Here is a 19,848-nt window from a genome sequence, read left to right as displayed (position 1 = left end):
CTGCCAAGATGTCAATCAACCTGCTGACTGCAAGACAACAAGAAACAAGACTCCGCCCTTGAAAACTTATCCCTGCCTTTGATTGTACCCCCTTAAACAAACCACTGGAGCCATTTTTCCTTTGGTTCCAGCACCCATATGGACTAGATCTATTAGGGGCTTCATCTTCTGTAAATATATTTCGAGTATTTTGCTTTGTTATCTACTAATTATTTGAGATTGTAAGTTTTAGGGTGGCTTGGGTTATCCTGGGCAGGAAGAAGGACCCCTTAATGGGACGCTGGCCATCATCCCCACTTCGATAGGTATAAACAACTAATTGTGACAATTACACATCAAATAACTTGTCTGGTTGTTTGGGGGTTTTTTTTTTTTTGTTTTTTTTTTTTTTTGGTTTTTGTTTCCTGAACTGACTGTGTGTGTGTGTGTGTGTGTGTGTGTGTGTGTGTGTACGCGCGCACAGCCCGTAACAGACAAAGGAAATGTGTTCTGCAATTATGTAGCCAACCCAAATAGGCAGAATCAACAGATTATATTATGATTATTTCCCCCAAAGGTACAACATAGGTGGGTTACTGGAAAATGTTTAGAACTAGAAAAACACACCTATGCCCTGTGGATTTTATATTACCTACTACAGTGGGCAAAGTAGTACCCATCCTGGTTTTGTGATTTACCCTTTCCCATGCTGGCCCACTTTGTTTATAAGCTTCCTGAATCTCCTTTCTCTTTTCTCCATCTGTCTTAAAACTGCATCCAAACAGATTGCTCTATTGAAAGTAACCCTCAGCTCCACTCTCCTGAACTGACATGGTTCTATCTTTTCAGGCATTAAGTCCAAAACCCTCATTTTTGGGTTTCCAAAGCCTTTCATACTTCTCTTCCCTCATCCTTCCCCACTCCTTGAAAATCAGAACATATTGACATGTAACAGAAATACCTGATTCCACACTGAGACCCAACTCAGACCTCAGGAAGTCCTGGGTTTTCAATTTGGTTTTCCCATTTTTCAGCTTTTGCAAGTTACTCAGCTTCTAAGAATTATTTCACCTGGAAAAAAATGAACCTAAAAATAGCAGTCTGGTAGACTGGTGCAGATGAACTAAGATCACATGGTGTATAAATCAATCACTATAACACCTGGACCACAGAGGTGCTCAGTGAACAGTCAATCCCTTCTTTTTCCTCTAATTTCATCCAGTTTGGGGATCTTCCCAGTTTCTTATTCACGCTCCCTAGGAACCCTCACTTTGGCTGCAGTGTCCACACAGGGCAGCCCCAACTCTTGGTTATTGTTCCATTCACCTCCTTGTGTCAAAAGTACATGTCTGGAGACTGAATTTGAGTTAGGTGACAAGTGCTCTGCTCAAAATTATTTATATTCATATTTTAAGAATATTGATTAATCATCCATACATATATACTTCTAGATGGTTCATTAGATTGGGTGTATGTTTGACCAGCATTTTCACATTTAGATCCTTTCATTTAAAAAAAATAAATCTTGAATATATCTATAAATGTGCTAATGTATATTACAGACACTCATAAATATATATGAGTGCATACATATATGTTTAATTGTAGATGTTCTTTGTATTTATTGAGCATTTTTATTGTGTCAAGTACTGTGCAGAGGTAGCTCATTTAATTCTCACAGTAATCCTAATATCTTGTACAATTATGACACCAGTTTTACAGATGAGAATTGTAAGTAACTTAGGCAAAGTCAAATAACTAGGAAGTAAATATTAACGCACTCAAAACTACTAAATAACAGATTGTGTTGAGGTGCTTCTGGGTTTTTTTAAATTTTAAACTTATTTATTTATTTATTCTAATTTGTTACACATGACAGCAGAATGTATTTTAATTCATAGTACACATATAGAGCACAATTTTTCGTGTCTCTCCTACACAGAGTCACACCGTTCATATCTTCATACATGAACTTAGGATAATGATGTCCATCTCATTCTGCTGTCTTTCCTACCCCCTGCCCCCTCCCTTCCCTTCCCTCCCCTTTGCCCTATCTAAAGTTCCTCCATTCCTCCCATCCCCACCCCCCATTATGGATCAGCATCCATATATCAGAGAAAACATTCAGCCTTTGTTTCTTTTGAGATTGGCTTACTTCACTTAGAATTATATTCTCCAACTCCATCCATTTATCTGCAAATGCCATGATTTTATTCTCTTTTAATGCTGTTTAATATTCTATATACCAGTATTATATGGAATATTACACATATTCCATTGTGTAATATTCCACTGAGTAATATTCCATATATCACAGTTTCTTTATTCATTCATTTATGGAAGGGCATCTAGGTTGCTTCCATAGTTTAGCTATTGTGAATTGTGCTGCTATAAACATGGATGTGGCTGTGTCACTGTAATATGCTATTTTTAAGTCCTTTGGATATAAACGGAGGAGTGGGATAGCTGAATCAAATGGTGGTTCCATTCCAATTTTTCCAAGGAATTTCCATACTGATTTCCATATTGGTTGCATCAATTTGCATTCCCACCAGCAATGTATGAGTGTGCCTTTTCCCCCCACATCCTCGCCAACACTTATTGTTTGTATTCTTAATAGCTGTCATTCTGACTGGAGTGAGGGAAAATCTTAGTTTTGATTTGCATTTCTCAAATTGCTAGAGATGTCGAACATTTTTCATATATTTATTGATTGGTTGTATATCACCTTCTGAGAAGTGTCTGTTCAGTTCCTTGGCCCATTTATTGATTGGGTTATTTGGTTTTTTTGGTGTTAGGATTTTTGAGTTCTTTATATACCTTAGGGATTAATGCTCTATATGATGTGTGGTAAAAATTTGCTCCCATTCTGTAGGCTCTCACTTCACCTCACTGATTGTTTCTTTTGCTGAGAAGAAGCTTTTCAGTTTGAACCCACCCCATTTATTGATTCTTGATTTTATTTCTTGCACTATAGGAGTCTTGTTAAGGAAGTCGGGGCCTAACCCGACCTGATGAAGATTTGAGCCTACTTTTTCATCTATTAGGGGCGGGGTCTCTGTTCTAATTCCTAGGTTCTTGATGAGAATCCATGACCAGTACAGCAGAAGAAATGAGAGAGAAGGAGTTCAGGAGGTGCTTGTGTTTTGATTCAAAGTATAGAGGCTATAGTTGGGCGGCTTTTCACTTCCAGTAAAGTGCCCTGCTGAGCTCCCAGTAGACATAAACAGGAGGACAGGTGTTACTTTAAGAGGGTGATGGAAGCTGTAACCCGAAGCCTTCTCCAGTGCTTGCTCGCTCTCAGCCAGAGGAGTCTGGGAGGCTGCACCCAGCCAGCGCGCATCTGTACACTCCTGCGGGTCAGGCGCGTCTTGCTTCCAAAGTTGGAGCTCTCCTGGATGGGAGGGGGCGGGGAGGAGGGGAGACCGATGACGTCACTCGGGAGCGGGGATAAAGCTCCCCGGTTGCACTCCAGGCTAGTAAACGGCCCCAGGGAGCAGAGTGGCTTGTGCCGCTGCGGAACTCTTGCGGTGTGCCGAGCCGCCCCTCTTTGCCCCCCATTCCCAGGCAGCCAAAGCGCTTCTTCTGCGGAAGGTCGCGCCCAGAGGCACCATGCCCCAGAACGTGGTCCTTCCAGGCCCTGCGCCCTGGGGCTTCAGACTTTCGGGGGGCATAGACTTCAATCAGCCTTTGATCATCACCAGGGTAGGTGTTTTCCAGTGTTGCTTTTGTTACAATTCGGGGACTCGCGACCCTGGTTGCGCAGCGGGTGCCTCCAAGTGAAGAGTGGCCTGGGAACCTGGGGTGGGGCGGGCGGGACGGTGCACTGGTGAGTCTTGGGCTTCTGGCTCCAAGTTCCAAAGGCAACAACAACTGGCAAGTTGAGGTTTGAAGGATGCAGAACTGTTTTGAGACTTAACAAAGTCAGCTTAAAAGTTCTCCGCATCCTCTGGGTCCCCAGCAACAGACCGCGCGACAGGTATCAGAGAAGGCGAGGCTGCGGGGACTGGGGTACCTTCTCCTCTGCGCACCCACCTCCCTTCTGTAACAAATAGATGGGGTGCAGGGAATGCGAGAAGAAGCATTAAAAAACATCCGCGGTTTTTTCTAGGAAATAGATGCGCATCTGAGCGTTTTTTTCTGATTTGAATGACAACTTCAGCAGGGCGCTGTTCGCAGGGCACAACCTCGGCTGGCCAAGCTGGAACCGCTCATATCAGCCCAGACAGGGAAAATATTACTAATGTGTATTCCTGGGTTCCCAGGCATTTTGAATAAATGTTTTTCCAAAGCAGAGAGCGTGGCTTTGGAGTCATCGTCTTTAACAAACTACAAAGAAAGTGTGTCACTTTTTAATTGACCTGGTGGAAAGTAATCAGACTGATAACTCTAAAAATAATGCTTTAATATCCAAGTAAAACTTTTCCTTATTTAACGTTTTGTAAAGCACTATCTAATTAGGAAAACTGAGAAAGTAAAAATGAAACCACTGAGTTTCTCCCCATCAGTGAATTTCTAAAATTAATTCTAAAGCATTATTTGCTTTAGTTGTTCTTTTTCTAACACAAGTATTTTTCTTAATAGAAAACAGTTATTTCTGTTACTACCTATAAAGCATTTTAAACCTAACTTAAGGGAATAAGCTTTCTGAACATTATGCTTTCAATTTTCAAGTGTTAATTTTTTCTCTTTTTTAATTGCTTGTAGTACATTTTATAAATGTATATGTTTAATCTGATCACTCACAGATTTTGAATAAGGCAATATCTTTTAAATTCTGTCCTATTTATATTTCTATGAGATTTGAGAACAAATATCCTTTTTAAAAAAATCTCAAAATGTGTATCACAAAGGCCATATAAGATCATTTGAAAGCTTGGATTTACATTTTTCAAAAACATATAAACACATCTGACAAGTGTTTTTATGAGACATGAAAATTTAACATAGCCCCAAAAATGTTCCTAAGTAAATTAAGCAGAAAATGCTCCTGTGATCTGAGCCAAGCAATTCCTTTTATAGACTTACCAAAGAAAACAGTTTCCATTATCTCTATTAAGAAACATTTTTAGTTTATGGAGTATAGTTTTCATTTGTTTATATTAAATTAAACAAACTTTTGAGTTTGAACAAAGAATAAATCATATTTAGGTTAAATCCTAAAGAAGTAATTTTGTCACCAAATAACTCTTCAGGGAACTAATAAAAGAAATATTTTGTTATTACTATGTAAAATGTCAGTATAATTAATCATGTTTGAAACTTGAATTGTTGACATTATAAGCAAAGTTTATTTTAAAGTATTACACCTGCAGTTAGACTAAAAAAAGCTATTGGTAAATTATCTGATACAATGCTAATTAGGGGTTCTTTGAAATGCCAGTTCTATCTTGAATTTCTAACTCATTTAATTTGTGTCACTCATTTTGACACTTGATTCAATAATAGTGAATTCCCAGATATGAGTATTTCATTTGAGTTTGCCTTTTCAATGATTTTAATTCCAGGAGAGCCGGTTAAACTGAACTGTTTTTTAACCCAAGTGTCCCTGAAGCCATGTACAGCATAGATTGTTGTTGAATGAATGAATGCATATTCACTTGGACTTTAATGCCTTAGTGAACAGACCTAGTTAATATTTCCACCAAAATTATAATAATACTGAAAATCATTTGGAACAAAACTAAAAGGTGTTACTCAGAAATAATTTGTGTTGGGGATGTAGCTGGGGATGTAGCTCAATGGTAGAGCACTTGCCTAGCATGAGTAAGGCCCTGAGTTCAATCCTTAGCTCCACAACAAGCAAACACATTAAAAACACCAATAATTTCTTTTAAAAAAAATGTGTTGTTTTTAGGCGGAATTTTCTATTTTACAATTTTCATTTAATTTTTAGAAGTAGCAAGTGTGTGTGTTATTGTACTCTTGCTTGCCGTGCATTATTCTAAGCCTTTTATATTCACTAACTTACTTAAATCTCACCATAATCCTCTGAGAGTAGTAGTAGTAGCAAAACCAACTTTTTCAGAAAAAAGAAGGAGGATTCACAAGGCTTATTAGGCTGCCAACAATCACAAATAGCAGGATGGGATTTGATGCCAGATCAACTTGCCTCCAAAGCCTGCCTCCTGAAGCCCATACTTGCAAAAAATTCCATTTATTTTTCAGATAGTTCTGTTCTGAGCTGTCCGATATGTCACAGATTCTATCAATACTATGTCTTCAAGGTCTAACAATTTCCATTTTTCCAACCACCGTTGTTACTCAAGATTTCATAACTTCACACCAAGACATTGATCTCTCCAATCCATCCTGCATTTTCTTACCACCCATCTTTTTAAAAAATTTGTTCCAATTAGTTATGCATGATAGCAGAATGCATTTTAATTCATTGTAGACAAATGGAGCATAATTTTTCATTTCTCTTGTTGTATACAATTTAGTGTCACACCGTTAATGCAATCATACATGTACATAGGGTAATGATGTCCATCTCCTTCCACCATCTTTCCTACCCCATGCTCCCTTCCCTCCCCTCACTCCCCTCTGCGAAATCCAAAGTTCCTCCATTCTTCCTCTGCCTGCACTCCAGTAATTAGAGAAATGCAAATCAAAACTACTCTAAGATTTCATCTCACTCCAACCAGAATGGCAATTTTATCAGAATACAAGCAACAATTAGTGTTAACGAGGATATGGGGGAAGTGGAATACATTGCTGGTGGGACTACAAACTGATGTAACCACTTTGGAAAGCAGTATGGAGATTCCTTAGAAAACTTGGAATGTTACCATCTTTGAAAAATGCAGGGTTGCTCCTCTCTCTCCCATTCTTAAAAATCCTTCAATGGCATCACCAACTTGTGGAGAATGAAGTTTGTAATCTTTAGCATAGCATTCATAGCTTTTCACTATTTATTCCAACTCAGCTTTGGAATTTCATTTCTTCCCTCTCTCCCCCGCTTTCCTCCTCTCACTCCATACCTAAGCAGTGGTACCACTACACTGGGGCTGCTTAAATTTTCTTAACATGTCTTTGCTTCAAATGTACCCCACTCTTCGCTAAAATTCTCCCCCCCCCCCCCGCTGTCATTTGTGCCTGTGGAAACCCATTCAAACACTACTCCCCCCACTTCCTTCTTCTAGGAGTAGTGTGGCCATCTGTTTGATTAGATGGCTTTGGGCCTATTACATCTCCTTGCTATTGAGCTTTGTATCATGGGTATTTGCATATATGGGTCCCACCAGATAAGGTGCTTCCTGGGGGCAGGAAATTACTACTTCGGGCCATCCAGTGCCTAGCACAATGGTTTATACGTCATGTAAGTTACAGAATTAAATATAGACACAATATGAACAATTGACTAAAATGCTTACTTTTTACATAACTTTATTGGCATGAAATAGGTGCAGATTGTGTTCTCAAAAATATTCCCCAATAAAGATAAATGAGAATTATCTAAATTATTATTTATGTAACTTCTTAAGTATACAAAGATTGGAAACAGCAATATCTATAATGTCACAAAAAGTTCCATAAATGAGATGTATTTCATCAAGTCAGTTAAATGCTTTTTGTCCTCCTACAAGCCCTGCCCCTCCCTTCCTGCCTTACTCTATACAAATGCAGACTGCAGGTGTTCCCGGGCTAATGTTGGAGCTACTTTACAATGATATAAAAGTGGTACACATTCAGTACAAACCATACTTGGAAGTTTGAATTTCGACGTTTTCCTGGGCTGGTGATATGAAGTATGCTACCCTCTTTCCATGGTGGGCTGCAACAGTGAGCTGTCAGCCACAGGACCATGAGAGCCAACAACCAACACTCTACAGTAGACCATGTTATTATAAACTATGATGTTCGGTAGGTTAGATGTATTGAATGCATTTTGACTCAGGATTTTTTTCAATTTTATAAAGTAGAGGAGCAACTGTGTAGCCATGCTCCTAGACAATGGAACTGCAACCAGTTTGTGAGAGAGGGACAAATATAATTCTCTCCCTCATTTAAAATTGAAGTTCACAAAATTAAGAAAAAGGGTCTCTTCTTCAAAACTGTTTCCAAATTATTCCATGGGGTGAATCTTCCTATCATTGAACACACACATGTGCGCATACACAGACAAATAGTTTCTAGGCAATAAGTGTGCTATACTTTGTGCAAGATAAAATTTATGTTTTGAATATTCAGTTTAAGCGGGGGAGAGATTATTTCAAATTCCATATATAATTATCCTAAGTATTTCATAGAATGATATAAAAGTGGTACAAAATGTTTAAGGTTCACATCTCTAAGTGAACTTCTTTTGATGTTCTTGAAAGAAGGTTCTAAGGAGGCTGTCTTGGACATTTTTGAACCATCCAGAAAGTGGATCTGCTCTGATAGACAAGTTACAGGTTGTTTGCTCTCACCAAATTCCAATACGGATTGCAGTACAAATCAGTGTTGGGTTTGTGACATCAAATGATTACATACGTCTGATGCCAGTCTGTCTTTTCTCTTTAGATTCCTCTTTCCTACCCCTTCACTCTTCCCTCCTTCCTATTCATAGCACATGAAAGTTCCAAATCAAGACTGAGATCATTGTAACTAAGAACATTGTGTGGACTTGAGTAACAACAAAAGTGTCAGTGCATTCATTTGTGTAGGCTTTAACATATATCTTTAATCCAAATATGAATTTTTAAAAAGGTACGTGTTGGCTGAATGCAATTCTTTTTCAGGCTAAAGCAAATGTAGTAGAAAGATTGATGTGAATAAAAAAAAAACCTATGTAATTTTGTGCTAGCAAAGACTGCATCTACATGAAAGTGTTTTCATATGCTTAAAACATTCACACATCCACAAATATCTATTGTGTGTAGAATGGCTTGTGTGTGAATGATATTGTGGGATGCAGTTATAATTCAGATAGATTTCTGTTCCCACCCCCAGAAATAGATGCATTAAGAAGAGAAGATACTACCAATATATGACCTGCCCAGGATTCTACGGGGAATTGTGGCGAAAGAGATAGGAGGAGGCAAAGGAAGTGATTCCTGCAGCAGAGGCACAGTGGGGTAGTGTAAGAGTTTGAGCTATAAAATGAGACAGACCAAGGGGCAAATTCAAATTTTCACTAGATGATCCTATGCCAGTTTCTTGTGCTTTCTAAGCATCAGTTCTCTCCTCTTAAAATAGAGATGGCTACTTTGTAAGATTGTCTTAAGAATTACATGAGATCGTAGAATTACATGACATAACATTACATGAGATCAATAATGTTATTATAACAATAAAATAACAGTTCCCAACCCTAGCTGCATTGGAATCACCCATATAACATTTGAAAATATCCATGCCAAGGTGCACGCAGAGATTCTGCTATAACTGACACAAGGTACAGCTCTAGAGACATGAATTGCATATGGCTACCAGAGGGCTTTAGGCCAAGAGAGGCATGGGAAGTTTATTTGATAAGCCAAATCTCATGATTTTGACCCATGCCCCTAGTGCAGCCTTTCTGTATATACTTGTCTTCCTCAATAATTTTAGTAATTTTTATTTATTTATGTGTATGAAAAATGATGTTCAGCTGTGCTGTCCAGCCTGGCCCTGAATTCCTGGGCTCAAACAATCCTCCCATCTCCCACCTCACCCTTCTGAAGAGTTGGGACTACAAGCAAGCACCACTGCACCTGATTGCATTTTTATTCTTAACATCAGAATCAAATCAGAGGCATGTCTTGAACTTCCCTTGTGTCTCCCACAGTAAATAAGACATTATACATGCTTTGTGTTTTAAATTATCTTTTTCCCAGATGGACCCAAGTCATAGGTTAATAGGAATAGTAGAAATCATCTGAGGCATTTGCTAACGCAAATTCCCTGGCTCCTTTCCTAGAGATTCTGATTCTTGATTCCAGACATCTGGAGTAGGAGGGCGTCTTTATGTTCAACAAGGACCCTAGGTGATTTGTGCAATCAAACAAGTTTGAAAATAGTGCCGTGTGATTGATTTCAGTGCTATGTCCAGTTATCTCTCTAATATTTTCAATATTTAAGACCATAATGAATCTGAATAATAATCCTTTAAAAAATTCTGCCTCATTTCAGCTCTCTTCCCCCAACTTAGGAAAACATAGTAATCATCAACTGTGAGCAATAATATAAAATAATAATATGACAAAAATATTAAAGTAAAGTAATAATATAAAGTAATTCTGAGAAGTAATAGATTCTTAAGTTTAAGCAAATGGTTTAACTTACTAAAACCAGGCCGGGCATGGTGGCACATGCCTGTAATCCCATCGGCTTGGAAGGCTGAGGCAGGAGGATCACAAGTTCAAAGCCAGCCTCAGCAAAAGTGAGGCACTAAGCAATTCATTGAGAACCTGTCTCTAAATAAAATTCAAAATAGGGTTGGGGATATGGCTCAGTGGTCAAGTGCCCCTGAGTTCAATCCCCTGTACCCCCCAAAAAATTAAAAAATAAAACAAATTTAAAAATAAAAATAAATAAATAAATAAACTTACTAAAACCAGGATAATTTTGCAGTCATTTTCTCATCACCAGCTCTGATTAACTTGAAAACTAACAAGACGTAGAGGCATCATATTTCTTCTTCTTCCCCATCCCTCTCTCTAAATCCATTCTTCTTCCTATTTCTCCCTCCATTAAGTCCCAAGGACAGCAATTACCAGGTTGAATACAAAGTCAGAAGTGGGTTCTGGCTATCAACCACCTTTCCTTTAGCTTCTAGAACACATGGTGAGATGACTGTGAAGCTGCTCTCACCAACCAGGAAGGCACAGGTTACTTAGACACCTCTCCTCAGAAAACAGACAGTCTTCTTCATCCAGTCTTTCTTAGAGAGCTATTGGGATAGTCAAAGATATAAAGGGGAAAAAAGCTTTGCAAATGTAATATCTTGCATAAATATGAGATGGTAGTCTTAATGTTAGTACTAACACTATTAGTAAATGTCAGTAATCTTCAATCTCTAAGTTACTCAGATGTTCAATACCTATTCAATAGGTAAGTTCAATATGTATTACTTAGATTTTCAATATCTACATTCCAATAAGTCTGTATAAAATGTGAGTAGACTTGTATACACAAAACTCTACCTCCTACTTATCCTAATCGAACTGTATTGAATGTTATATAAACCAAATCCATTCACATGTCTTAGTAAAACTAAGAGAGGCTTTAAAAGCAAGCACAATAAACTATGCTATCTCATGTTTTAATTCAAATAAATACATCCTGGTTTTAGAAGTTTAAAAATAGAAAATACCGATTTTGACTTACCCTATCTAGAGAAAATGAAGTTTATTTTTATCCCTACGAATCACATCAGGAATGGAAACTTTTGCTCGTCTAATAGTTCTAGGACTGGGAGAATTTCTAAGTGGAAAATAGTGATAAAATATCTTCCAGGGCTAAGTGTAATAATCCCAATTGTCTTCACCCAGCTTCTACCATTTACCAACTGTTGCTATTGAAAAAGTATCATGATCACCACAGTGAGACTATCACAGAGGTAAAGCAAGTACAATAAATATTTCAGTGATAAGACTGAAGATCTAGGACACGTGAGAACTTATTATTTTTTCAATTTTATTTAGATGAACTTAAATCTCCCCTAGAGCCCCAAAGTTAAATAGAATAGATAAGTAGAATAAGCAAATTGAGGGGAAATGAATTAATGACTGATCCTCAAAGAGAGCATTAGGGACAATCTAGTTTATTCCTGGAGCAGTTTGAAATTGAGTCAAGCCTTATGTATTATTCTGCTCTAAATACTAGGAACTTCCAAGCATGAAAATGACAGGTTGACATTAGTAACCATAATATTTGAGTACGGAATATTAGCTCTTTTTGTTATGTGAGCTCTCACTTAAATAGCCTTTTCGTTCATTCTTCCATTTATCATTTATGAATTCTAAACACTGTGAAACATTATAAATCAAGGTTCTCCTTGACTTAGGATGGGATTACAGCACAATAAACCCATCATAAGTTAAAACTGCATTTAGTACACTCAACCTACTGAACGTCACAGTTTGCCAACACAGTGCATTGCAGAGCATTGGTTGTTTACCTCTCAGTGACTGGGAACTATGGCCTCCCTGCTACCACTCAGCCTAATGGTATCATGGAAAGATCAGAATTCAAAATCTGAAGTGTGGTTCCTACTGAATGTTTATCAACTTTGTACCATGGTAGATTTGAAGAACCGCAAGTTGAACCGTCATAAGTCAGGGACCATCTGTACACATGATATACATGTAACCAAGAGCTTACAGTCCAGTTTAGAAGACAAATGATAGACAAGTAAACAAATGAACATAAAATGACCAATAATTTTCAGGAAGGAAATGAACAGAGAGTAAAGGTAAAGGATAATGGGGAGAAGGACTAGAGAAGCTACTCCAAATGGAGCAGGAGGTTGAGCCTAGCCCTGAAGGATAAGGAACATCCAGATGAACAGTGGGAGAAACATTTCAGGAAGAAATAACAGTGCATATAAAACCCCATAGAGAAGGGAAAGGAGAGGGAATGGGAATAGGAATGGGAAAGAACAATACAAATGAATTGAACATAACGTTCTTATGTTCATCTATGAGTACAACAACCAGTGTAACTCCACATCATGTTCTACCACAGGAATGGGATCCTAATTAGAATAAGTTATACTCCATGTATGAATAATATGTCAAAACATGCTCTACTGTCTTGTATATCTAAAAAGAACAAATCAAAAAATAAATAAATAAACCCCAAGGAGGTACAGAGTTGGCCTGCTTGAGGAACTACAAGGAAATCAGAAGTTGTTTTAAATTAGGTTTAAGATTTCCTGCCTAGTTAAACACTAAAAACCAGGTTAAAATACAAATGTCAGGCACGAAAATCAAGATGTTGGTTTTTAAATTGTACCATGATTTCTTCCAGATTACTCCAGGAAGCAAGGCAGCAGCTGCCAACCTCTGTCCTGGAGACGTCATCCTGGCTATCGATGGCTTTGGTACGGAGTCCATGACTCATGCTGATGCGCAGGACAGGATCAAAGCAGCCGCACACCAGCTGTGTCTCAAAATTGACAGGTGCCCTTTAATTAATGGTGTTAAAATTTGATCTTTTTTGCAGGAGAAAGTGAACCACAGCTACAAATGGTTTCATCGTCCTAGAGAGAAGGACTGTCATAGGACCTAGAATTTTGACTGTTTTTTTTTTGTGTGTGTGTGTGTGTATCAGCCACATTAGTCTATTCTTCATTGAAGTCCATCAATCCAGCAGTTGTTGACAAGTCATTTTTAAAAATTAGAATCCTCTAGAGTGTCCAAATAATGAAGAGGCCAAATGAATTTTTTTCTTCCTTTACTAACCCAGTCAATCCATAGACCGTGTAAACTCTGAACAGAATGACTAATAGTCATTCTAGGGTAGACAATGGAATGGAAAGTACAGAGGCCCCTAAGAGAATCTCTTCACTTGCCAAAATGGGTTAAAAATCAGCAGTTAATATCCTATAAGTCATTGTCATTTTTTTTTGGACAAAATTCAGGCCAGAAGAATATTACAAGGTATGAGAATTCATGTGCATGTAAGTGTGTTAGATGTGAGATCCTTCTGACCAAAAAAGAAAAAAAGAAAGAAAAAGAAAAGGAACCCAAACTCTTGTCATCAGACCCCTGATCTGAAACAGAACCATAAAAATAATGGCCAATTATAGTGAATTTTTTTGATATACATTTATCATATCATTACTGATTCACAATTATTTTTCTTGGTACAGAGGCTCAATGAATTGGCCAATCCACCAATTTCATGCGTGAAATAGATTCTTTTCCCATTTATGCATAATCTGTGCTGCTGCCAAGCACATATTCCCCTAGGAGTCATAAGGTCCCAGAGATGCCTGAGAAGGGCTGGACAAAGCTCTGTTCCTGATGACAGTAGAAAATCTACCCAGTCCATCCTTCACTGCTTCCTGTGGTGGCCTGAGTAGGATAAGAGGGAAGAAGGGGTGACCTGGCCTTTACGTCCTGGGGTCTGCATCAAGGGCAGTGCCATTTCCCACAGGCACTGGGAGGCCAACTCTTTCCAGTGTACAATGCACTCCAGGCACTCTTGGTCTATTCTAGATTCCCCCAAAGGACACAGAAACATAAGACTCATTGGCATGGAAAAATACAGAATAATGAGTTAAAAAAAAAATCCTTTGGCTTAAATTAGTCGATAGTACTCTCAAAAAAAAAAAATAGGAAATTAAAGTATACTAAAACTTTCTTCTATTTCCAGGGCAGAAACTCGCTTATGGTCTCCACAGGTATCTGAAGATGGGAAAGCTCATCCTTTCAAAATCAACTTAGAGTCAGAACCACAGGTATGAATGTTAGAGTAAATGGCATTTGCATTATATTTCCTTTCAATGATGGGCTGCTTCCAAGAGGAAGAAATGGGAAATGTAAAAATTGGAACAAGACCTGATGAAATGATTGTCTGTCTTTACCTTCTGAGATTAATTTATGTGATACATGTTTTCTTACATCAAGAAAAAAGAGAAATATGCCTAGCAAACATCTTGCTAAAAGGCAAGTATGTTCTCATCAGGAAGCATTTGGCTAAATTTACCTAGAGTCCACTTGTTTTTTTCATTTCTTATCATGGACTCCTGCCAAAAGGCTATGAGGTAATCTAAGAAGTTTAAGTTGTTAAAACAAAGCAAAATAAAAATAGGCTCTACCGCTTGAAACAGGTGTCTCTAATCTAATCATTGTTGGGAACTTGAGTTCTTCAAGGTCTTTGCCCAGATCTTATTTGACACCCTTCTTTAATTCCCAATTCGGATATTCTGTAATCAGATTTATCTTACAAAAGAAAAAAAAAAGTTTTGTATTATGTTATCATGGAGATCTTCTGCTTATGCAGCTGAATTGCAAAAGATAGAGAACTTTCCCTTGAGGCAACTCTTATCTTATGAGCTAAATTAATCAAATAATCTGATGCTTGTCTGACTGTGTCTAGTTTCCTAAAGTCAAAAAAAAAAAAACCAAAAACTGAAATTAAATCAAACCTTAATTGTGATATACTAAAAAAAAAAAAAAAAAAAAAAAAAGGCTCCAAAAAGAAAAAAAGGGCTGCTGTTAAAATACAAATTCCCACCCCCAACAAAAGAAATACCCTATGTAGTCTTTAGGGTTTATAAGATTCTTGTTCTAATTTTTGACGGGAAGGAAGGTAGAGTTTGAGCCTAAAACCAAAGGAGCAAAAGGAAGAGTAAGGAGACCCCAAAGGGAAAGAGCAGGACACTGAATATTCTTGAAGACAGGAACCCTGTATCTATTCTCTTCTCTTTGGCTCTTCCAGGCCGTAGACCACAACAGCCACTCAATAAGTGGCTGACAAAGGAAAGAAAAGAACAGAGGACCTAATGATAAACTGTGCCTTTTCTAACACTGGCCAGGGCCAGTCCTGGGAACAAATTCCCAGAACTGATCTGCCACCACCTCTAGCTGTGGCACTGTATAAGAGATCTTGAAAGTTCAGTAGGATATTGAGGTCAGGTAAGACTCACTCTTCAGGGTAGGTGAGCAAATGATAAAATCGACCAGATAGGTAATACAGGTTGAATAACCCTTATGTGAAATCCTTGAGACCAGAAGAATTTTACATTTCAATATTTTTTTATTTTGGAATATTTGCTTATACATTATGAGATATTTTGTGGTTGTGGCCCAAGTCTAAAAATGAAATTCATTTTTGTTTTACATACATTTATACACATAACCTAAAGATCATTTTATGCAATATTTTTAGTGTGCCTGTGTTTTGATGACAACCCATCTCATAAGGACAGCTGTGGAATTTTCCACTTTCTCAAAAAGTTACCTATTTGGAGCATTTCCAAGTCAAGATTTTTGGATTAGGGATGCTCAACCTGTAAATATAGTGATAAAGGATCTGAAAACTGATGGTGATTTACCCTGGATAAGTAGGTTGGTGAGTAGAAACACTTCCAGGGGGAGAAAAAGTCAAAGAGGTAGAAAAAAGAGATTGGAAGAAGAAAAACAAAATTCTCCAAGCAAAGCTATTACCTATATATAGCCCTTTGGATTACTGTCCAAACCCACCTGTTCTTCCCACCTTCATCTATTCTTCACTTAGAAGCAACACAAGAGAAAAAAAGTGACTCTTTGGTGCTTTATTTAAAGAAGACCAATCCAAATTCTTGCTATCTCCAGGACAAATTAGATGGAATTCTTCATTCCTTTGTCCATATACAGCATCATCCAAAACTGCACTTCACCATTTTGCAAATTATCTTTCCAGTCAAATTTTCTTCTAATTTTTTAAAACCCTTTTTCATCCATATGAGATGTAAGGAATGGAACTGGCTAGACAGATTTGATCCTCGTTCCAAATCCCTTAAGTCACCTCCCACCCTGACACAAAGATAATTTACCAAGTAGTATTCGATTAAGCACAAAATGCACTTAGACCATCAGAGCCTGTGCTTTACTAGTAGCTATCCAGATTTGAAGGTTAAAGGTAATACCTGAGTTGTAGCTCTGGAAAGCACCTCTTCTGCAAATCTGTGAGCATTAATTTATGACTATGATTATTCTAAGAATTAGATTTTATGGCTTAATACTAATTTTTAAATAATCTGTCCTCTAGTCAGTCGTGTATTAGCCCATGTGGCCCATTTTGGAGTTAGAAAATACGAACATTTATGAAACTACAACTGGAAAAAAGGAAGTGAGATTAAAAAAAGAAAAGGTAAAGATAAGAGCTATAACAGCCAGTCCGATGGAGCCTTTAAAAATGCCATTAGTTTGAGTCATGACTAACTCTTACTGGCATCCTCTCCATGAGGCCAGTGTTTGAAGGGCTCAGAGATAAGAGCAATTTCAGGGCTCCTAATGGACCAAATGGTTTCTACTCCTCATGAGACTCTAATGCCAGATTTCCATATGACCAGTTCACGTAACTTGTGCTTCAGGACAAACATTCTCTACACAAAATAGGTAAATTTCAGTGTATCGCCTACTATCTGAAAATCCTATGGCATAAACTAGGGGGGAAAAATGTGGTTATGAAGATCAAACAGTGAATTTAACTTGCATACTGAGATCAGAGAAACACTAAGCTATGATTATTTTTTAAAATAATATGAAGCTATGTAAAAAGATCCTTTTTTAAAATCTTAATGAGAACTCTGCAAACAGAGCAGCCTTCTGGACAACAGAGGTGTGCCAGTTTAAGAAAAAAAATTCTTCATGCTTTAAAATGTCATTGTAGATAGACAGTGAAATTCCAAATAACGATACAATATTCAAACTCTTGTTTCTCAACCCAAGTCAAACTTTTATTATAGGTATTGTGACCTGTGCTTTACAATAAAATATTCTTTTTCATTTTAAAAGTAATATCTATTCTTTGCAGAAACATTATATCTATCAATCCAAACCCAGTCACAAATAATTAAGTGTTTATATTTTTTTCTGTTGGTCTTTTCTATACAGGTTTAGGCTTAGGAGACTTTTTCTTACAGAGTAATAATTGACATAAGAATTTTTAATCTTTCCTTTTTCATTTTCCATACTACCACTAAATAATCAAATTTTGTTTTCATAAACTTAAACTTGAATTTTAGGCTTATAAAGGACCTTAGAAATTGTTTAGATCAAATCCCAATAATTGGATTAATTCTTTTCATAAGGTCCTGAACAGTCTAGGAGCAGATATACATGTTTTTCTATACAAAGCATTACTGTAGACTAAGAGTATGTCAATAGTCCTTCAAAGGTGACATTCTCAAATAAATCATTACCCTTATTTTTTAATATTGGTTGATCAACTCAAAAACATCATGTGCCTATCATAGTAGAAAGATGTTTTTCAGGAAAAAAAAAAAAGATGGTTCTTCTCTAAATGAGAAGAAAGCTCTCTCCATTTTTATACAAAGGATTTCATCCATGCCATTGAAGATCCGATAATCAAGATGCACTTACATGTACACAAAGGAATATTATTCATCATTAAAAGAGAATAAAATCATGACATTTGCACATAAATGGATGGAGTTGGAGAATATAATGCTAATTGAAGTTAGCTAATCCCAAAAAAAACAAATGCCAAATGTTGAATCTGATATGAGGAGGCTGACTCATAATGGGGTTGGCGGTAGGGGGAATGGGAGGATTAGACAAACTCTAGATAGGGCAAACAGGTGGGAGGAAAATGGAGGGGCATGGATGTAGAAAAGAAGGTGGAATGAGATGGACATCATTATCCTAAGTACCTGTATGAATTAACAAGTGGTGTAGCTACACTTTGTATGCAACCAGAGATGTGAAAAATTGGGCTCTGTATATGTAGTATGAATCGTAATGAAATCTGCTGTCATATATAACAAATTAGAATTTTTAAAAAGATGCAAATTACATGCACAGTCACTGTATATCTTCATAAAGTTCACTTTAATCTACAATGTTTAGATAACTGCAATGAGAACAGGAAACATTTGAAAAAGTCACTGGAGAAAATAAGGGTGACTTTATTTTTCATTTGAGAAGTGAGCATGAGGAAGGGGTAATTGGGCATAGATTTCAAATATGATGAAATGCAATTATTTCCTCCCTCATTGTGGCTTGGTCAAATATACACTAGCTTCCTATAATTTGTTTCTCTCATCTCCCTCCATTTTTAAATGAAAAACAAATTGTAAGTTATAGGGAAATGTATTGCTCTGATGGAGGTCAGTATATCCTGAGTCTTTAATGATGGGTCATTTCTCCAAGACAGAAACTGAAGGTGAGTTGCCCTTGAGTGCTGACATTGCTGAGGTCATTTCAAGGTCATTTCAAGACCCTTATCAAGAGCTGCAGTCTCCCAGTGTCAGCAAAGCTCTGTCACATTTCTTAGCTTTATCTCTGGTGGCTCTAGCATTTCGCTAATTGAAAATATCGTTCCTTAATATAAGCTGCTATGGTTTAAAAATAAGAGTTTTTTAAATTGTCAATTAATTTTGGATGATTACTTTTTGAATTCCTAGGAGGAGATAAGAATTATTTGATTGTTTTGTCTGGATAGAATAAACTCAAGAGCTGGACTATATTAACTGCTATATAAATTTTGTACAGCTATTGTCTGTTACTCATTATTTTCCAAGAAAAGCAAAAAAGGATTAAAATGGGACAGCAAATTTCTAATTGGATTTGTCTTTTGATTCTGTTTGATGGTCAACAATGATGTAAGACTTGGATAGAAAGTTTCCTTTTAGTGCCATACTAAATTTCTGTTTACCTTTGGTATATACACTTCATTGGGCTTTTGGGAATGACTCCGAAAGCCAATAAACTAATGCTTTGCAAAGCCTAAATAAAAGTGTTTGAAGTCTGTGTTAGAAATATTTCCCCTTATGATCTGAATGGAAAGTAGAGTAATTTTTTTAACAAAACTTGCATTTGTGACCTTTGCAATGTATATAACCAAAATAGAAAATGGTGAAGAAAAGGTATTAACTTATATGTTGCTATTGATAAGACTACAGATTATTAAGATGCAAATAATTTCAGGAAGATTACATTATTTACAGCATAATTACCATCCATGTTTATTCATTTTAAAGCTAAGAAAAATTAAGGGCAAAGATTTTTCCCTTAAAGCCATTATATTATGTTAATTAGTTATAAATTTAATTCTATTCACCAAGATTATTAAGGCAGCTCATGCTTTGTTTAAAAAAAAAAAAGCTAAGTTCTTCAAAGCTTGAGCCATTTAGTCCTGCCTAATTTACACTGTAATTAGCCTAAAAGATTTATAATTCACCAAAACTAAATTAGGTAAGATTTATAATTCACCAAAACTAAATTT

The 19,848-nt window shown here is 36.9% G+C and overlaps 1 protein-coding gene across 2 annotated transcripts in view; it reads left to right on the top strand.

Annotated features, from left to right (window-relative positions):
* Positions 1-3,435: 3,435 nt before the first annotated feature.
* Positions 3,436-19,848, top strand: part of Pdlim3 (PDZ and LIM domain 3) — a 28,691-nt gene continuing 12,278 nt past the window's right edge. Inside the window, exons 1-3 of one of the 2 annotated variants that reach the window (XM_005329204.3) lie at positions 3,436-3,684; positions 12,919-13,070; positions 14,269-14,353. In XM_005329204.3, the coding sequence (XP_005329261.2) occupies positions 3,592-3,684; positions 12,919-13,070; positions 14,269-14,353 (330 nt within the window). In that variant the 5' untranslated portion in view covers positions 3,436-3,591. The remainder of the gene's footprint in view (positions 3,685-12,918; positions 13,071-14,268; positions 14,354-19,848) is intronic. The other variant, XM_005329206.3, reaches the window with a different exon arrangement.

This window comes from Ictidomys tridecemlineatus, chromosome 14 (assembly GCF_052094955.1).
Source record: "Ictidomys tridecemlineatus isolate mIctTri1 chromosome 14, mIctTri1.hap1, whole genome shotgun sequence".
NCBI classification, from domain to species: Eukaryota; Metazoa; Chordata; class Mammalia; order Rodentia; family Sciuridae; genus Ictidomys; species Ictidomys tridecemlineatus.
The sequence above is the reverse complement of the archived record's forward strand: the minus strand, read 5'-3'. Positions and strand labels throughout refer to the sequence as shown.